At 39.9% G+C, this 17,480-nt stretch overlaps 1 protein-coding gene across 1 annotated transcript in view; it reads right to left on the minus strand.

Moving 5' to 3' along the window:
• Positions 1 to 17,480, minus strand: part of abcc9 (ATP-binding cassette, sub-family C (CFTR/MRP), member 9) — an 82,313-nt gene that overhangs the window by 18,145 nt on the left and 46,688 nt on the right. The window contains exons 21-37 of the mRNA XM_080291725.1: positions 16,467 to 16,568; positions 16,288 to 16,372; positions 16,128 to 16,208; positions 13,590 to 13,727; positions 13,380 to 13,505; positions 13,187 to 13,286; positions 12,791 to 12,864; positions 12,379 to 12,567; positions 11,873 to 12,024; positions 10,755 to 10,824; positions 10,394 to 10,551; positions 10,032 to 10,124; positions 7,461 to 7,563; positions 7,197 to 7,310; positions 6,782 to 6,902; positions 2,947 to 3,077; positions 1,221 to 1,299 (exon numbers count right to left, since the gene is read on the minus strand). Coding sequence (XP_080147851.1) covers positions 1,221 to 1,299; positions 2,947 to 3,077; positions 6,782 to 6,902; positions 7,197 to 7,310; positions 7,461 to 7,563; positions 10,032 to 10,124; positions 10,394 to 10,551; positions 10,755 to 10,824; positions 11,873 to 12,024; positions 12,379 to 12,567; positions 12,791 to 12,864; positions 13,187 to 13,286; positions 13,380 to 13,505; positions 13,590 to 13,727; positions 16,128 to 16,208; positions 16,288 to 16,372; positions 16,467 to 16,568 — 1,916 coding nt within the window. The remainder of the gene's footprint in view (positions 1 to 1,220; positions 1,300 to 2,946; positions 3,078 to 6,781; positions 6,903 to 7,196; positions 7,311 to 7,460; positions 7,564 to 10,031; positions 10,125 to 10,393; positions 10,552 to 10,754; positions 10,825 to 11,872; positions 12,025 to 12,378; positions 12,568 to 12,790; positions 12,865 to 13,186; positions 13,287 to 13,379; positions 13,506 to 13,589; positions 13,728 to 16,127; positions 16,209 to 16,287; positions 16,373 to 16,466; positions 16,569 to 17,480) is intronic.

A 17,480-nucleotide genomic window follows, 5' to 3' on the forward strand; every position in this document is an offset into this window, starting at 1 on the left:
ATCTGTGGAAGAAGTTCTGTTTCAGATCTATGAGGTTCTGACTGGAGCCTGAATCTAATAATAATAATAATAATGGATACTTTATTGATCCCCATGGGGAAATTACTTGTTTTTCTCTGCATTTGACCCATTCACTCAGTGAAGCAGTGGGCAGCCCACTAGGCAGGCGCCCGGGGAGCAGTGTATAGGGACGGTACCTTGCTCAGGGGTACCTCAGGGTAACCGTTAAGTGGATTCGAACCGCCGACCTTCCGATCATGGGGTGACCACTTTACCTACTGAGCTATCCCTGCCCCCAATCTAAGTAGTGAATGTGACTTTCTGTTTACATAGACAGCAACAGATTTTCCCTCATTTCTAAAAGTCGATTTATTCTGACAAAGAAACTCCATGAAAGTGCCAATTTGAAATCAGTCTGACTCAGTCTGACTCAGTCTGACGAGTGGTTACAGACCTGATCTTCATCTTCAAAGACAACAAGATCTAGATCAATTCTAGCGAGAAATAAAAGATACTCCACACTTCTGCATCCTAAAGAAAGTGTTGCATTATTTATTCTAAGTGGGACCACAGTGTACAAAATAAACATAAAAAACTGAGCAGCTGAGAGCAAAATCTCTTTTATGCAATCACCGAAGCTGCCCCTGCTGGCCATTAGGAAGACTACAAGATTCAGAGGCAACAGCTTCTTTTCTGAGACTAAATCCATCTTTTATAAACAGTCTCACAACAGCTTTCCATCAACCAAAGAAGAAAAAGAAATAAAGAAAGAAGGGCAGAAGGGGATGTGGAAATCATGAATCCACTCAAAACCTCACGAAAAAGTAATTAAATCTCACATAATAGTTTAATTTTACTCTTGAAAATCTGTAAATCCTCCTGTCAGGAACATCTTTTGAAGGGCAAGTTTTTTTATTTTGTAAGTGACTCAGAGGAAACTGGAAACCAAAAACGGGGACCATAACAGCGTGATTGTTGTTGCCTTTTGGGTCAAGTAGAACCTTGGGTCAAGAGCTACTCACAGAAACAACCCCGAGGGAAATCTTTCCGCAAAGTTTCCAAACAGAACACGATTATCTTAATGAGACATAAACATACCGAACCAGAGAAAAACAGGGAGGCTCCAGGGACAGGAAGAAAAGCTTGAAGATGAAAGAAGTGGAAAAAAACAACGTGCTCTCTCCTTGTGAGGAGAGCTAACAGCATGACAGGAGACTCACCCTCAAAAATATCCACCATGTTGAAAAAAGCCAACGACAGAGAAGACTTCCCGCTGCCTGTGCGGCCACAGATCCCCACCTGAGGAGAGAAAAACCAATAAGCTTCACTACGCTTGATGCTGCTGTGAGACATCAGACACCTGTGTGATAACAGGGTAGCAGCTACATGCTGTGCGTGGATGGAGCTTGGTGACCAAGTGTCATTTTACAGTTTATTAGAGGCATGTGGCTGTGAGTTCAAAGAAAGCTCCAGCAACATCACACTCCACACTTTAAAACAAAGTTCACCTTAGGAAAGGATCAGCGAGGCTACACAGGTCTGAATTACTAAGCACTCCAAAGCACATTTAATTATGTCCTTATAGGTATCCTACTGTACTGGAGGTGCGTTTTTATGTAACACAACCATTTGGATACGTAAGCACGTCTACTCTGAATAAAATACATGCCAAGCATAGACTGTGTATAGAAGATGGATGTAGCAACTGCAAAATATTACCCACGGATTTTTGCACTCTGGTTTTTAAAACCTCTGTGTTTGGGGCTAGTTCGATTTTTATTTCATAGGCACATGTAGCCGTAGTTCAGAGGGAAGAGTGCTAAGCTAGTTAGCCAGTTCCATACATAAACTCTCAGGGTACAATGTACAGCAACGCATGTTTGCCTGTTATTCCTGAGAAACAGTAACAGGAGAATTTTACTTTGCACAGGAAAGTATGTGGTAATTTACTTAGTTTGCAACATGAACTAGATGCAGTTCACTAACCAAGCTTACTAATGTTTTAATAATAATAATAATAATAATAATAATAGATTGCATTTATATAGCGCTTTTCTAGGCACCCAAAGCGCTTTACAATTCCACTATTCATTCACTCTCACATTCACACACTGGTGGAGGCAAGCTACAGCTGCCCTGGGGCAGACTGACAGAAGCGAGGCTGCCATATTGCACCACTGGCCCCTCTGGCCAACACCAGTAGGCGGCAGGGTGAAGTGTCTTGCCCAAGGACACAACGACCAGGACAGAGAGAGCAGGGGGATCGAACCGGCAAACCTCCGGTTACAGATGAGCTTTGCAACCCCCTGAGCCACGATTTTGTCTTTTTCTGACTCTAAAAAAAATCACAACTCAAATAGGTGTAACACGGACTCTCTCCACTTTTGGAGTTTTGGAGGAGGTGCTCAGAGTCTAACAACAGACTTTGAGGAAAATGAAAAGGAGTTGCTTTCCAACCAAGAATCATTCAGGGGTTTTAAACTGCTCCGGTCCTTCCAGTCATTACTGTGAGTAAATATTCTCTACCCCCTGAACTTCCCATTGGGCCTCTTGGGAAAATTTTCTCCTGTCTGTATGACACTGCTTTTTCATTGCAGTGTTAAGTGAGGCCCACGGTTCCTTGCAAACCTCTGTGACTCACTGCTCCTGCAGACATAACTTAAGAAAAGGTATGCTGCATAACATGGACATGTACGCCAGTGTCAGACCTCTGAGTGAAGAAGAACTCTGTAAAGTCCCTGTGGGCTGTCTTATATTAAGGGACAGGCACTTAAAAATTGATGAAAATAAAATTGTATTGATGGTAGACTTAATGGGAGCTTTGCCTCCGCACATCCAGCATTAACTGACTTTATTAACTTTAGGAAATCTAGTTCCACCATCCTACCAGATGAAAACTCCTGAATGATTGAATGATTCCATTCTTCTCACAGAATCAGTATTTACCTTCTGGCCTGGTTTGATGTATGCGTTTACGTGTTTGAGCACCGGTTTGAGCATTGGGTCGTAGCGCACACACAGGCCCTGGATCTTTATCTCACCGTCCTGGGGCCAGTTCTCAGGGACCTGAGAGGCATCTGTAGGGAGAGACACAGAAGGTGGTTTATTCCTCTCTTTTTTAAAAACTTTAATTCTTACTCACTCTCAGACCCTTCAGACCAGAAAACAGCTCTTGAAGTTTAAGAACACCACAACAAAAAGCAGACCTCTTACAGCTGCTACTGTCTATGTTACAGTCCTGGATGGTGTAAACAGGAGCTATAGACCATGTCATAACACCACAGATAGGAGACTTTGCCCATAGATGGGACTGGGTGTGCTCAGGATGGTATGGGTGAAAGCCAGTGGACCTTTTACTGAAATTCTGATTATATGCCACAGGATTTTACTGCTAAGTATCCTGCAGTTTTTGAACGATTCAGACTCTATCCAGTACTCTATCTGATAATGACACAAATTTTTGCCTCAAGTTGTAGCTTTTTGAGGCTTCAGAACTCAGTTGGCATCAGTCTCTGTAAGCATTGGTAAACTATAACAATTCCTTTAAAACTCGATTTGTGTTTGTTTCTTTGGATAAGGTTTCTGTTATTGTTAGTATGTAGTTTTCTTTTCACACAGTTGTTGGCAATTTCCTATTTTATCCATTGTCTATGGTTTATTTTCCAGATTTCAGTTCTTAGCTTCAGTTACTGTTGACTTTAGGATTGTGTGTAGTTCCCCTTTGTGTTTCCATTCTGTTCCTTTTTCTGTCTCATCTATTTTTCTTCCTTATATCTGTCTAGTTTCTTTAGTTTCTTTAGTTACTTCCTGTCTTTACTTTGAAAGTTCAGTTTTCCCTTGTGAAGAGTGTTTCGTCCTTTCTCTACACTCACAGATTCATTGATTGTCTTCAACTGTGTTTTGGTTCCCGCCTGTTTCCTCTTTCAGAAAGCACTTATGATGCTTTTACACCTGCTGTGTTTAGTCCATTTAAATTGAATTCTACTTATTTTTCCTCGATGGTGCAGTTCATTTGTGCAGATGTGAACACAGTAATCGCACTCAGGTGTAAAACAACCCCACTAAGATCCTTTGTAGGAAGGATCTTAGTGGGGTTGGTGAAAAACCAATCATCTATGATGTAAACGTGATCCGACCTCGATCTGAACCAACTAAGAGGTGCACACTGCAGGTCTAAGCTAAAAAAACAAACAAACTTCCCTTTGCCTCGTATGCTTTGAATTCTGGAATGTGGAAAGGTACTATAAATGTGCAAAAGTCAGTATGGACTAGCAACTAGGTGAAATGAATGTGAATTCTCGATGTTCTCCAATAATCCTGATCATAGCACCTTATTCCCATATTTACTTTTGTTGCCCACATCTGCACATCTGGCCAATAAGCGGACTGAACATTCTCAAAGTTCACTTGAATTTTTTCTCTGCATGAAAAATAAACAAAATAAGCTATAAATTTATAAACTCATCGACTGATTCAGACAAGACTGAATGAACTGCAGGTATGAAATTGCCCTTAGGTATAGAAGAAAGTGTTACAGAAGGACCAGTCCATTTACCGTACCTTCAGCTTGGGTTTCTCTGTGTTTTCTAAAGAAGTATTCCTACTGTTTCCTGGATGCTTTGCTCTCTGCTAATTCTTACATTATAGAACTTTGTTATTTAATCAGCCTCAGATGCTCATCTTATGTTCAGTTTTTGTCACCTAAGTCCTGCATTTGAGTCCACAACCCTGAACACACAGTGGTTCATGACAGGAACACGATCCCTGGGCAGAGATGTGTATAATCACCCGCAGAGGGCAATCACAGCCAGAGTGACTGCGCCTCAGGTTTTGTTTTTTGTTCTTTTACACGTCTTTGCTATAATATTGTAGCCAAATTTCATTTGCTTATTTACAACTGATTATTAATTCATTTTGATCACTTTTGCACATGTTTGTTACAATTCTTTCCTCCCTGGTGTTTTTATGCTCCGTTATTTAGCCTCTGTCTCTTTCACATCTCATTTTGTTGTTGGTGCTACATATGCACTAAAACAGGGGCATGCTGACTTTTTGGGCCATGGCTGTGTGTTCCAGTAGTGCTACTAATGCACTGAGGAAAAGGTCAAGAGGCTCTGGGGGGCTAACAGCTAACCTCTGTATTCCAACATGCTCACAATTAATATGGTAGCATGTTACAGTTTAGAAGATGTAGTTCTGATCAAGTTTACTTTACTGTGTTAGCGTGCTGTTTGTTTTGGTCATAAACCAAGGGGACTGTTTTAACTGAAACAAAAAGATGAAGAAAAAAAACGCTCTCCATCCTGAGTTACAGTAAACAATAAAACCGCTGCTGGGCAATTATTCATATTTTAATATCAGTTATGATTTTGGCCTCCAACAGTCAACTAAAGAGAATAAAGAAAATATTTGCGTGTTAGCAGTCCTATGACATGCTACAAAAAGCTGAGTCTGCGTCCTGCATTGATCATATTACTGCACTGAAAGGTAAGGATTTCATAGTCCTGCTTTTAGCTTACTCCTCCTTTATCCTCCTTTATCAGTTTGCTGGAAGCTTCCATGATGTCAGTGAGGACTTTGGTTTTGTGGGTCATTTACTGTAAGAAAAAGACTTCAGTGGAAAACTCAATCAGATGGATGATGCTCATATGAGATACAGACAGAGAGCCAGTTCTTAACTGGACTTTCCTTTGTTTCAGTTTTTTTTTTGTTTAAATTTGAGATAAAGTATTTTCTCGTTCCATCGTGCCTCCTTTTTTATCCCTTCACTTTCTATCCATTCATCAACCTCAGGAATTGTTTTTGTTATGTTTCCCAAAATACTGTAGCTGCTCTGCCTCGGAGAAATGTTCTTTGGCTGACCAGCGAAACATTTTCCCGTTTTGTACAACATGTAAAATAGTTTGGTTGGGTTTGGTTAGGTTTAATTTTGGCCTGGCTAGGCATTAGTACTCTCAGTGGTACTATGCTATTGATTGATTAAATAATGAAGTGTTCATGTTTTGCCATCTCTTCAACTGGGGAAAAAAAGATGCCAGCAGCTTTTGCATTTCGCCATAGAAACAGTCCATAAACCCAAACACACAACTTCTGGAGTCATAAGCAAAAAAGATAAAACTATGAAAAAGGTTTTACACACATACACTCACTGAACACAGTGAACCTACTCACATCACATGCATACTGTACAGTCACAGTCCACTCCATTCCTTTGGCAAATAACCATACATAGATCTGTGTTTGTGTGTGTGTGTGTGTGTGTGTGTGTGTGTGTGTGTATCATGTGTAACATCAGATGTCTAAATGTGTTTACAAAGTCCACAGTTTGTGCCATTGCACTGCAGATGCAATTTTATCACACTTTTATATACTGATGCTGCTGGTGGAGATCTAAAGACATACTCCGCCATGTTTAGGCCACATTTTTCCATCAAAGACGTCAAAGCTGAGCAGTAAATAGACACCAAAGGCCCAAAGGTTTGCTGGAGGAACTGTGGAAACCACAGTGCAAACCACTCGCATGTTTACTGGGATTGTCTGGTTATTAAAGGCTGCTGGAGACGGATGTGGAGGGCACTGCAAGGCATTTTTGATTGTATAATTCCCCCACAAAGTAAGTTTATATATTTTAGGTCTATACCTCCAGAAAGGATGAAAAGAGGAGTAAGTTCTTAGAAAGACTCTGATTAAGAAGAGCTTATGATGAATACAGGGATGTAAATCACAATAAACATTTACAAAATGTTGCTATATCTGCTCCATCAGCCTAACACTGAGTTACCCATAGAGCCCTCGTAGTTCTCAGACTCTGTGCTGAGGAAGCTGTTGACCTTCTTCACAGCTGCCATCTGAACCTCGAGGTCTGCCAGGTTTCTCACAACCCAGTTCAGGTAGTTGGTGACCTGCACAGAGGCATTTTTGTAGCATGGAGATCAAATTTATACGTCAGCATCACTTTGAATGAATCTTTACACAGACTTATTACACAGCACAAATGATCCATTAAATAGTAATTAATATAATTTAAACTCAGCTTGTTTGTTCTGCCGCGTAACCCCGCGTCAATTTAGGTTTGAAAAACTTGCTTTTAAAACACAGTAATTTAAATTAGTGTCTAACTACGAATGGAGGGCAACTCACTGACTGAATAAAGAGTAAAAAAAAGATAATAACTGTACATAAAAGAGAAAACGCACAGTGAGGGCGTAGGTAAGGCCCAGGCCCACCAGACCTCCGGGATGAAGCCCGTAATGGAAACTCCATATTGAAGCTGCCGCCGCTGCCAGTACAATCACTGCTCCAAGGTAGTCCTGCAGAGACATCAGGAAACAAAATATCACTAATACAACATATTCATAACAAATCCCAACCCGCAGCAAAAGCTTCAGATCTTCTCTCTCTCATATTTATATAACCAAACACTTTCTCCTCTTCTGAGTCCGATGAAAAGAGTTTCTCACCGTTCTGACCTCGAGCCAGCGGTTGGCAGCAGACAGAAACAGGTACGCTGTGTTGTTGGTGTCGGTCAGCTCCAGCATGCGCTGTTTGAACCGAGCCTCGTGTCTGCAGCAAACATGTAATTGAACAGAAGACACATCAGTTGTTTAACGGCTTCACCAATGCACTGAACTGCTGGTGCCCTCCTGCCTTTGGCTTTTGATCACTTGCTGACATCATCTTCCCCTAAATCCTCAATAATGAACACAAACAATAAACTCACACAGGGAGTACAAATAACAAACAAAACGCAAACAGGAAGTAAGAGAAGTACACTGTTTTTCAATGAAAGAAGGGGAGCAGCTCGACTGTACTTCAGCCTGGTGAATCTCAAAGTTTTATCTTTGTTTGTATTCAGTAGTAAATCACTGCCATCTAAACCAGACGTGGTTTGGAAGGAGACCAGTGGTTACGATAATGGGAACTATCCCACGATTGCCAAGAATCTGTCTCAACACCAGATTCACTGTTTTTGTGTGTGTGTGAGTCCTTCAGTGTTTGTATATTTGTGTGTGTTAGGAAGAGGAAGTCCTCAGGGGAAACGAGGAGAAAAAAGTATGAGAGCTGCTTAATGTTGGATTATCCGGACGATGGGAACGAGGCTGAATACAGAAATACAAGAAGATACTTCTCTCGCTACCGCCACAGGAACGGCAGCAAAGCACAACACAAAATGTTTGAAAGTAAAACCTAAACTGTGACAGCTTACCAGAGAGCTGCAAAGACGGCAATCCTATCAATCTAAAGGGCTCTGAACAGCTCTACTGTGGAAGGTGACAGGATAAAAAGTGCTAATGGACACTTTAACTCATTCCATAATGAAGACAACCTTCCCTGTACCCTTAATGAAGTGTTTTGACACCTCAATAAAGACGTGTTTGATGACCATTAGAACGGTCTCCAGATTTTTCCAAGCCTTGCTGCACAGGCAAAGATCATCTTCAATAACTTCACAAACTCAGTCATTTCGCTCTATCAGTCAGCCCGAAATACGAAACCACTCAGTTCAGAAAAGAGCTTCAAAAGTTATGCAAAAGAACCAAATGTTTATGTACACATTTACTGTCATGTGTTTTCTATGGAGATCTCTTCTGTAGTCACACTGTGTGGACTCAACTTCAAAGTTTGGAATTAGGCATGCAAAGGTGATGCCTGTGAAGGACTGAATGCAAAAGCCAGTCAAAGCCGGTCTGCAGCAGATAAAGCTCTGGCCACGCGTGCCAGATAGCTAGCTGGATAAGGAGCTGTAGCCTACACCATAACATGATGTATTCTTGCCTAGAAATGGAACTGCACATCACACTGACGCAACCCACAGGTGTTGTGATTGGTCTATTCAATACTATAGTTTCCTCTGAAGCAATAGTACTGATTTAACTTTTCTTCAAAAGTAAAAAAATCGTTCTTTCTACGAGTTGTTTTTGAGCAAAGCTAGCTGCCCAGTGTCTTCATTTGCTCTCATAATGTCACTAACAGCACATTTCCTCTCTCATTGCAGAAAGATTTTATGTCTTTGCTTTGCCTCTTTCATTTTTATATGTTTTAGATCAGTCATGTGCAATGATGGATACACCAGTAAAGTTGTCTTTTATGTGTTATTGTTCCCTTTATTTAGGTTAAAATTGGCTGGAAGTCTGGAAGGTGTGCAGTGATGAGAAAGAATCAGTACCTACCCTTAAATGTGATAAATCTAGAGTAATGCGTCTGTATTGAGAATGTAAGGAGTGGAAAGTAGAGATATTTGTGTTAAAATTTAGCGATAGGAATCAAAAAGATGTCCGAAAAATAAGGAGTCATGTAAAGTACAGATGCCTGAAAACTATAGGTATATACAAAGTACTTGTACTTTGCTATTTTCATATCAGTGTCTATTGGGCCCAAACATTGGTATAAAATGTCTCCATCTTTATATTTGTAATAATACAGCACAAACTTACGATTCATAGCAAATTATGCAGTGAGCTTTTTTGGGCCTCTGCGGGTCCCAGACCTCACTTTGAGAACCGCTGACTTACAGTGCCAGTCTAGCTTCTCAGTCATCCAGGTCAAGGTCATTTAATGGGCTTGACATGAAAGTAAGTGGACTTCTTTTAGGCTCTTGACGATGTTCTACCTCTTATCTAAATGTGGCATCAGAAGTGGAAAAACCTGAGATTTGAAACATCTTCAGGAACTTAAAAGAAGTTCACTTGTTTTCAACTCAAGTTACCACAGGCAGAAGAAAAAAAGACACAAAACATTAAAATAAACATGAAAAAATGTTCATGCCTGTAAAACATGACTGAAGTACATCTTTTACAAAAGCTATGCCAATACACTCTATCTTCTGTATTTGTCTCGATTTCCAGTTTGAACTTTAGTAGTTTGAACTGAAGAATATAAAAAATTCACCACTGTTTTGATTTCTTCTGTTTACGAATGATCTTCTGCAGAGCACAACAAGCAGCCGTAAAATCGTCGTTCACATTTTTTGACCAATTTTTAGAAAAAAAACAAGGGTTGCAAATTTCAGTGCATAAAAGACAAGCGTGTACCTGAAAGCTCGTATGGTGGTGAGACCTTCTGCAGTCTCAGAGAAGTGGCAGAGCAGAGGAAGCTGTGTTGAGTCATCGAGGTCTTGGAGGTCCCTGAGAGAAGGTGTTTTTACAGTATGCATATCACTTCATATGAAATCTCCCATGCACAAGTGTACACATGCATATTACACACTGAATCCTATTTGCATGATGTCCTCTGGTGTACTCATTCAGAATTCATGTTCCCATAAATCATCAAGTTGATGTTTCCTGTTTCCTGCAGTGAGGAGATTCAGCTCACTGCATCTAAATAAACTCCCTGATTTGTTTAGATAGAAAAATTATGCGCTGCAGCTACAACAAATACACTGTGGACATACTTGGAGGCGACTCTGAAATACTTCTGAATGAAGTAGAAGGCCACAGCCAGAGGAACCAAGGCAACCAGGAAAATAGGAGTGATTGAGGCTATGACCCCGATGCCTGACAAACAGAGCAGCGTGGATCTCGTCAAAGATTCCAGCGTTGAAGGAATATGCTACAATGAAAGGAAATGAGGAAGTGGGAGTTCAGTCATGTTTGCTTCCTTCTTTTAGTTTAGCAAAACACAAACAAATCACAACTTCACTTTGACGGCTAACCAGGAATAATAATTAAAACATCTGTTCAGTGCAGCAGTTGTGTACACGCTTCCTCATGGGCCTCGAGTCCATTATCTCTTATGCAAATTCATCAGTTTACCTGGTCGATGATGTTGGTATCAGCTGAGAATCTGTTGAGGATCTGCCCCAAAGGAGTGATGTCAAAGAACCTGTGGAGAGAGGTGTTTAAATAAGGGTTATGTAATCCTGAAGAAAAGAGAGGGAGTCTGCAGAAAGAGCAACAGAAAACTTTCCATCAATTACGAAGACCGATGATGAGCGAAGAACAGCGGGACAAGTGCAGCCACACACACAAAACTCAACTGTTTCCTTAGAGATGTGGCTCAAGTGTGAGGATGGTTCGCCAAAGTCCCCAGTCACACTCAAAAACACACTGTTCAGCGGATCCATCCATCCATTTTACATAATTTCCCCTAGGGATCAATAAAGTATTCTGATTCTGATGATTTTCTACCACTTACAAAAGTGATGTGAGGAAATACAATCAACGCTCCCCTGACTCTCTTCCATTCATCACCACATATTACTCTTCCAACAGCACACTGCGGTGTTTTCCAACCCAGCCCAGAGATAATTCATCCATGTCCTTGCTCCTCCAAGTCTAACATACCCAAAACGCCTGCACAGAAGTGCAAACTAATGTTTGATGCACAGTAGTCTAAATGACTGCACCCTTCACCCCATCGTTAGGGGTGACCCAAGACACCATTCAGGAAAAGCTCAGTTCTGCGTCTTATTATTATTATTTGGGGCACTTCCTACAGCCATAGTTGAGCCATATGGCACAATGACATAGGTGCTGGATCAAAACCGCCAGCAGATTTATTAAAAAGGTTAATCCACATTTCAAGAAGCTCCCATGTAAAGGCTTCACTCTTTAGGATATTTGTTAGTCTTCAAACTCAGAACGCTAATTAACCAGCAAATGCACAGCTTCACCTCCAGGGTCCATTCTCGCTTCAGCGCAAAAAACCAGCACAGGTTATAAGTAAAATAAAAAATACAACTTTTACACACACATTTACTACCAAGTAAACACATATAGATTAAAAGACTAAGAATTCAGCATGTAAAAGACAAAAACAACTTCCAACAGGTTATAAAAGCAGACGTAGGTTTGCTTAAAAGATTAAATGTGAGCTTCGAGCTTTTTTACAGATGTCTACTCTGGTCTTGTTGCAGTTCTGTTTTATGTACCTGATGGGAGCGTGAATGATCTTGTTGAGGAGGTTGTGGTGCAGGTTGGTGGCTGCAGAAAGACCAAGAAATTCCACAGTGAGGGAGGTGATGAGGCATAAAGTGATTCCAGCCGCGCACAAGATGATGAACACTAGCAGATAGTAGGAGTCCTGCCCCCGGTGACACACAACAAGACAGAAATCACACCATGGAGAAACAAGAGCAACATGTCAGAAACTAATATTATCATTAAATGTTTCTAAAATACAAATAGAGCCACTGTGATGTCACCAACTGGTTTCTGATCTCTGCATTTGTGATTTTTTTTTAATCATTCAGTTAAAATGTACATTTAATTTGTATATATTTTCCCTTATTATGCTCTCTGCAACATTCAGAGTCAACAGGAGATTCAGTTCATAAGTGATTTTAATACATTATCCCAATAAAACCCATTAAAATCCTAATAAAACCAATTACAATCCCAGTAAAACCCATTAAAACCCATGACAGACTTATTGTACCTGCACTGCGGTGTTGGTGGGTCTGGTTCCATTAATATACATGTCTGTTTCTGCACTGTTATTGATTTTCGACGTCCAGTTAGCCAACCAGTAATCGATTGCCACAATGACGGAGTGTTTGAGGAGTTTAGAGAAAATCATGAGGAAGACCATGAAGAACCCCCCAGAAGACAGGTAGCACCAGCACACCTGAGAGAGCAGCATGGATCATAGTAAGAAAAGCAGTAGTCACTGGTTATTTGGTCGGTCAAACTTGTTATTCCTCTAAAAAAATAGTAGCAGGTAACTAACACTACACCAAACAACTGCCCAGTAAACTAGCTGAGGTTATTTTTCTTTTGTGGCAGTTAATGTTGTTGCTAACAACACTTTAAATCACGAGAAAATGTCATTGTGCAGATGAGTGGATTACCTTCCACGGGATCTTTGACCTTCTGTTGGTGGTCGTGGAAAAGTTGTCATCGTCTTCCTCCTCGGCTTCTTCTTCTGTTAGAATAAAATCCCATTTAGAAGATATCATTTTTATTTTAAGGTGATTATAAATTAACCATTTTAATCATCACAGATGGTATTGAAGATGCCATGGTGCTAATTAGTGATAGGTTACATTCAATTAAAAAACTAGAAGGACTTTTGAGTACTAACATGTTTCCTACAGTAAATCTAGAATATTTTGGAGAAACAAGCACTCCACCAAACTTTGACAATGAACCCTAAGATGGCACTATGTCTATGTGTCATCATGTCTTTTCAGGAGGAAACTCTGACAACATGACTCAACCAGTTACACTGAAAAGGAATCTGTCACCTTCATCTTCATCATCTATTTGGTTCTTGGCCTCTCTGGAGTAGAAAGCTCTCCTCAGCGTCTTCCGCTCAAGTGTTGTTTGACTGTCCTGCTGAATGTCCTACACACCGGAGGAGTGGATATAATAGGAGAAACATTAGAGTAGACAGAAAGCTTTACTAAACACTTAGACAGCTGCAGATTTATACCGTACCTTCTCCAGCCCTTGATCCTGCCTGTTCATCAGGGTTTTCCAGTGGTCATAAAGTTCAATGTCATGAGTCTGAATGTCCTTCAGAGTTCCCTCTCGCAGGACTGTACCATCCTTCATTGCTATAATCTGGACAAAACACACAATATAATGTTAAGGCTCAATGAAAACTGAATTTATGACATGTATTTTCCTGGAAACAGAAGGCCCTACCCAGTCTGCATGTATAAGATATTGCAGTTTGTGGGTCACGAGGACCACGGTTCGTTTATCATCCTGCAGAAATTTAAGGATTCCTTCTTGCATCAAATGATCACTGAGGTGGATGTCGAGTGCTGAGAATGGATCATCCTGCAAGATTTAAGAGAGAAGCATGGATATCAGTTAATCTGACAAACGAATGACTTTCTCAATCTGAAATGCTTTTACACGTATTCACTTTTAAAAATGTTTAGTCCTGAATACGTATGTAATCAACTGGTTTAAACTAACATTTGTAACACTGACACATATGTCTTCTGCTCTGTCATGTTTCACTCTCATAAGTGAATACCTGGAGGATCACATTTTGTGAGAAGTATTTATGATCATAAAAGACTTTCAAATTGAGTTTATTTTCAAATGAAAAGCAAATCTGATGTATATCAGATTTATGACAGACAAAGCCTTAATTAGAGATGTGGTGGATAAAAGTCTCTTGAGTATAAACAATAGTCTATATCTTAATGCTCAAACCCTTACTTAGAAAAGTCTATTTTGTACTATCTGTACAAATTACCATTGATTGTTTTTTCTTTTTTTTAAAAAAATTGCCATGAGAAAAGTTTTTTAAAAATCAAACAGAAAGATTCTAACCTGAAAATGAATCCAACAGGAAGTGCAAGAATATGCAGTTCCTCAAATGGCTTGCTCCATACACTATGCTAACTTTAAAGCTAGCTGAGAGGTGTCATATTTTTTGGCAAGTACTGTAAAAAGTCACTGGTTTGCTTCTGGCTGAAGGCACAAATCCCCTTTGGGGTTATATCTGCAAAGGCATTTTTGGGGGCTACCTGCTTTGGTAACCCCTTGTGACAAGGGAGCACCTAAAAGTAGCTGTGGAGTCACAAAAGACGATTTTGGTTTCTGTGGAGAGTTTCTCTCTTTATGATAGCTGGATAAAAACTCTCCAATTGAAATTCAGTCTTTAAATTTCCATTACGAGGGGAGAGACTACTTTGACTGCCAAGTAGCTTTGGCTGCCGCCTTGTCCACTTGTTAGCTTTTATTAGCATGTATCTATGTTGGCTGGATGAATCTGTGATGTCAAAAGGTCATCACTTCAAGCTTTTGGAAACCAAAATGTTGACTGTCAGTTTGTTCAATTCGAGGCTTCAAAACAGAAGGTCCTGGACCAGTGGGAGATCTCACGTCTGTACATTTTTTATGTACAGTCTATTTTCAGTCTATTTATGTACAGCATTTCCTTGCAACACTGGACATGGAATAATCTGCAGAAGTGTAAAGTGTGCATGTTAGTCCCCATAGGGAAATAGTTCCTCTGCATTTAACCCATTCACCCAGTGAAGCAGTGGGCAGCCACCAGTGCAGCGCCCGGGGAGCAGTGTGCAGGGACGGTACCTTGCTCAGGGGTACATCAGGGTAGCCGTTCAGTGGAGTCGAACCCCCGACCTTCCGATCATGGGGCCACCACTCTACCTACTGAGCTATCCCTGCCCAAAGATTAAACCTAAGCAAGCTTTCAGTTTCCATCATAAGGAATGCTGTAAAGGAGGCATGTGGAGGCAGGTAGGTAATAGTATATTGTACATCATGATGTAGATGTTGTACTTTTGTTGTATTTTTTATATAAATTCGGTTTGCATGGCTCCTCTTGTGGAAAATACGTTTAATCTCCCTTAGACTTCCTGGTTAAATAAAGGTAAATCCGTAAATAGATATTTATACTTTATGAAACAATGGAAAAAACTGTAATGTGAAATTTCCAAGCAGAAATGATTAGTTGCACCATGTAAAAGTTAGTAAATTCTCCCTGTGTCTCTGTACTACCTGTTCTACCTGATTTCTGAGATAATTTTGCTTATATCCAGCTCTTCATCACAACTTAAACTCCTCGGGATAACAGCCAGATGTCCATTAATCTTTGTGCTAACAGGACGGCGGATGCTATAATGTGTTTTATACTGTGTTAATGAAGCCTGTGTTATGGCTATGGGATGTGGGAGTGTATGACGCATATATTCCAGCACTGATATCAGATATGAACAGCACAAAAGAAAAACATTCCCTCCTCATTATACATTTCATTTTTTTCTTAACCATCGTAGACATTACAAAGGGTCATGAGTGTATAAAAGAATTCCACTGATGGATTTTAATGAGGAATGTATGCTTGCTAATGGACTAAAAATCGAGGTGGCAGCAGGAAATTACACAACTACTCAGCCAGATAAACAAATGACAGCATTCACTGTCATTATCCCAACGGCCACAATGTACTGTGTGTCACATAATACATCACTGCATGATACATTTAATTATATAAAAAAGGGAAGATTAGAATACTACAGAACTTAATCTTGTAAAGAAATGGCATTATCTAATTTGGCTACAAATTAGGAGTAAAAGTCTTTATTTTACATTAAAAAAAATTCTAATTGCACATTGTAAAAAAGAAAAAAAGACAGAACTCAGAAGAGTTTCCAATGTTTTGAACATTAAAAAGAAAGTTTAAGGGAATTTTAAGCTTACCAAGAAGACGATGTTGGTGTTTTGGTACAAAGCTCTGGCCACACAGATTCTCTGCCTCTGCCCTCCACTCAGGTTGATGCCCTGACACAGAAACAGATAAATTAAATCCCTTCATGTGATTATGTTGTTTTTTTTTAAGGCAAATTAAAAACTTGCATACTCTCTCTCCAATCTCAGTCTGGTCTCCGAATGGCAGCAGGTCAATGTCTGGCTGCAGAGAGCAGGCGTCAATCACTGCTTTGTACCTGAAAAACACCCATGAACATGTCAGGAAAGCTCTCAATGTGAACACAAAGCACCGCTGAGGTGAGCTGTAACTGTGAGCTGTGGGGTTCTCACCGCTGTTTGTTGAATGGACTACCGAAGGTGATGTTTTCCTCCACAGTAGCGTTGAGCAGCCAGGACTTCTGGGCAGCGTAGGCAACAGAGTTTCTGTTCTTGCTGTGTGCACCACAGGAAATAGAGGCAAACAGATACTAGGTAAAAAAATGCAGGTCATGCATCCATAAAGCTTTAAAGAGCAGAAATACTGATCCACCTTCACAGCAATGTTGCTTACAGTTCAGCATCCTTATGATTGTTAAAGTATTTAGTTATTAATATAATAAGTCATTCACTAAGGAAAAGCTAACCTAAAAAAAGTAAAGCAATATTGTTTCTTGAACAAATAAAAATACTAGTGTTTAATTCCAACATTACGTTTTAAATATAAATTTTTAAGTTTAATCTGGGAATTTCTTTTTGTTCTCTAAAACCTCTCCATTGAATTCAGCACCATAATACAACATTGCAGCTTTATTTACAGTTATCAGTATGTAGCTTTTTGCTGTATCTAAAGGCTAAAGCTAACATAAGATCAGTACTCCTGTTCTGATCAGCTTTATGAAAGTGGGACCCAAACATAAAAACAAAAACAAAACGAGGAGGAAGAGAGGGAGGATTATGTTTGTAAATCTGTCAAACTCCACTGCAATGTAAAAACAACTTGTGAGATATGAGGAATAAATATGAAGGTCATGGATGAGGTTAATGATGAGCTGCAAATTATCAACAGTTAATAATGATAAAAAACAACATGACATCATCTACAGCAACACAATCATGAATACAAACATCAACACGTCAAAAACCACTGCTGGGAGTCTGAGCTGAGACCCGCTCTGGTGTGAAGTCGTTAATGAGGTCAGAGAGCTGTGATGATGACAGTTTTCTAATATTTTGTCTCTAAAAGTTGTTTTTTTCTCGTCCATATCTGGCTGTATAGTAAGTAATATATATAAACGTTTAGGATACCCGAATTCAGCCATTTCTCAGAACTGTACTGTCTTAAATTGTGCATATTCAGAGGTATAG

Source organism: Astatotilapia calliptera, chromosome 17 (assembly GCF_964374335.1).
Source record: "Astatotilapia calliptera chromosome 17, fAstCal68.1, whole genome shotgun sequence".
Lineage (NCBI taxonomy): Eukaryota > Metazoa > Chordata > Actinopteri > Cichliformes > Cichlidae > Astatotilapia > Astatotilapia calliptera.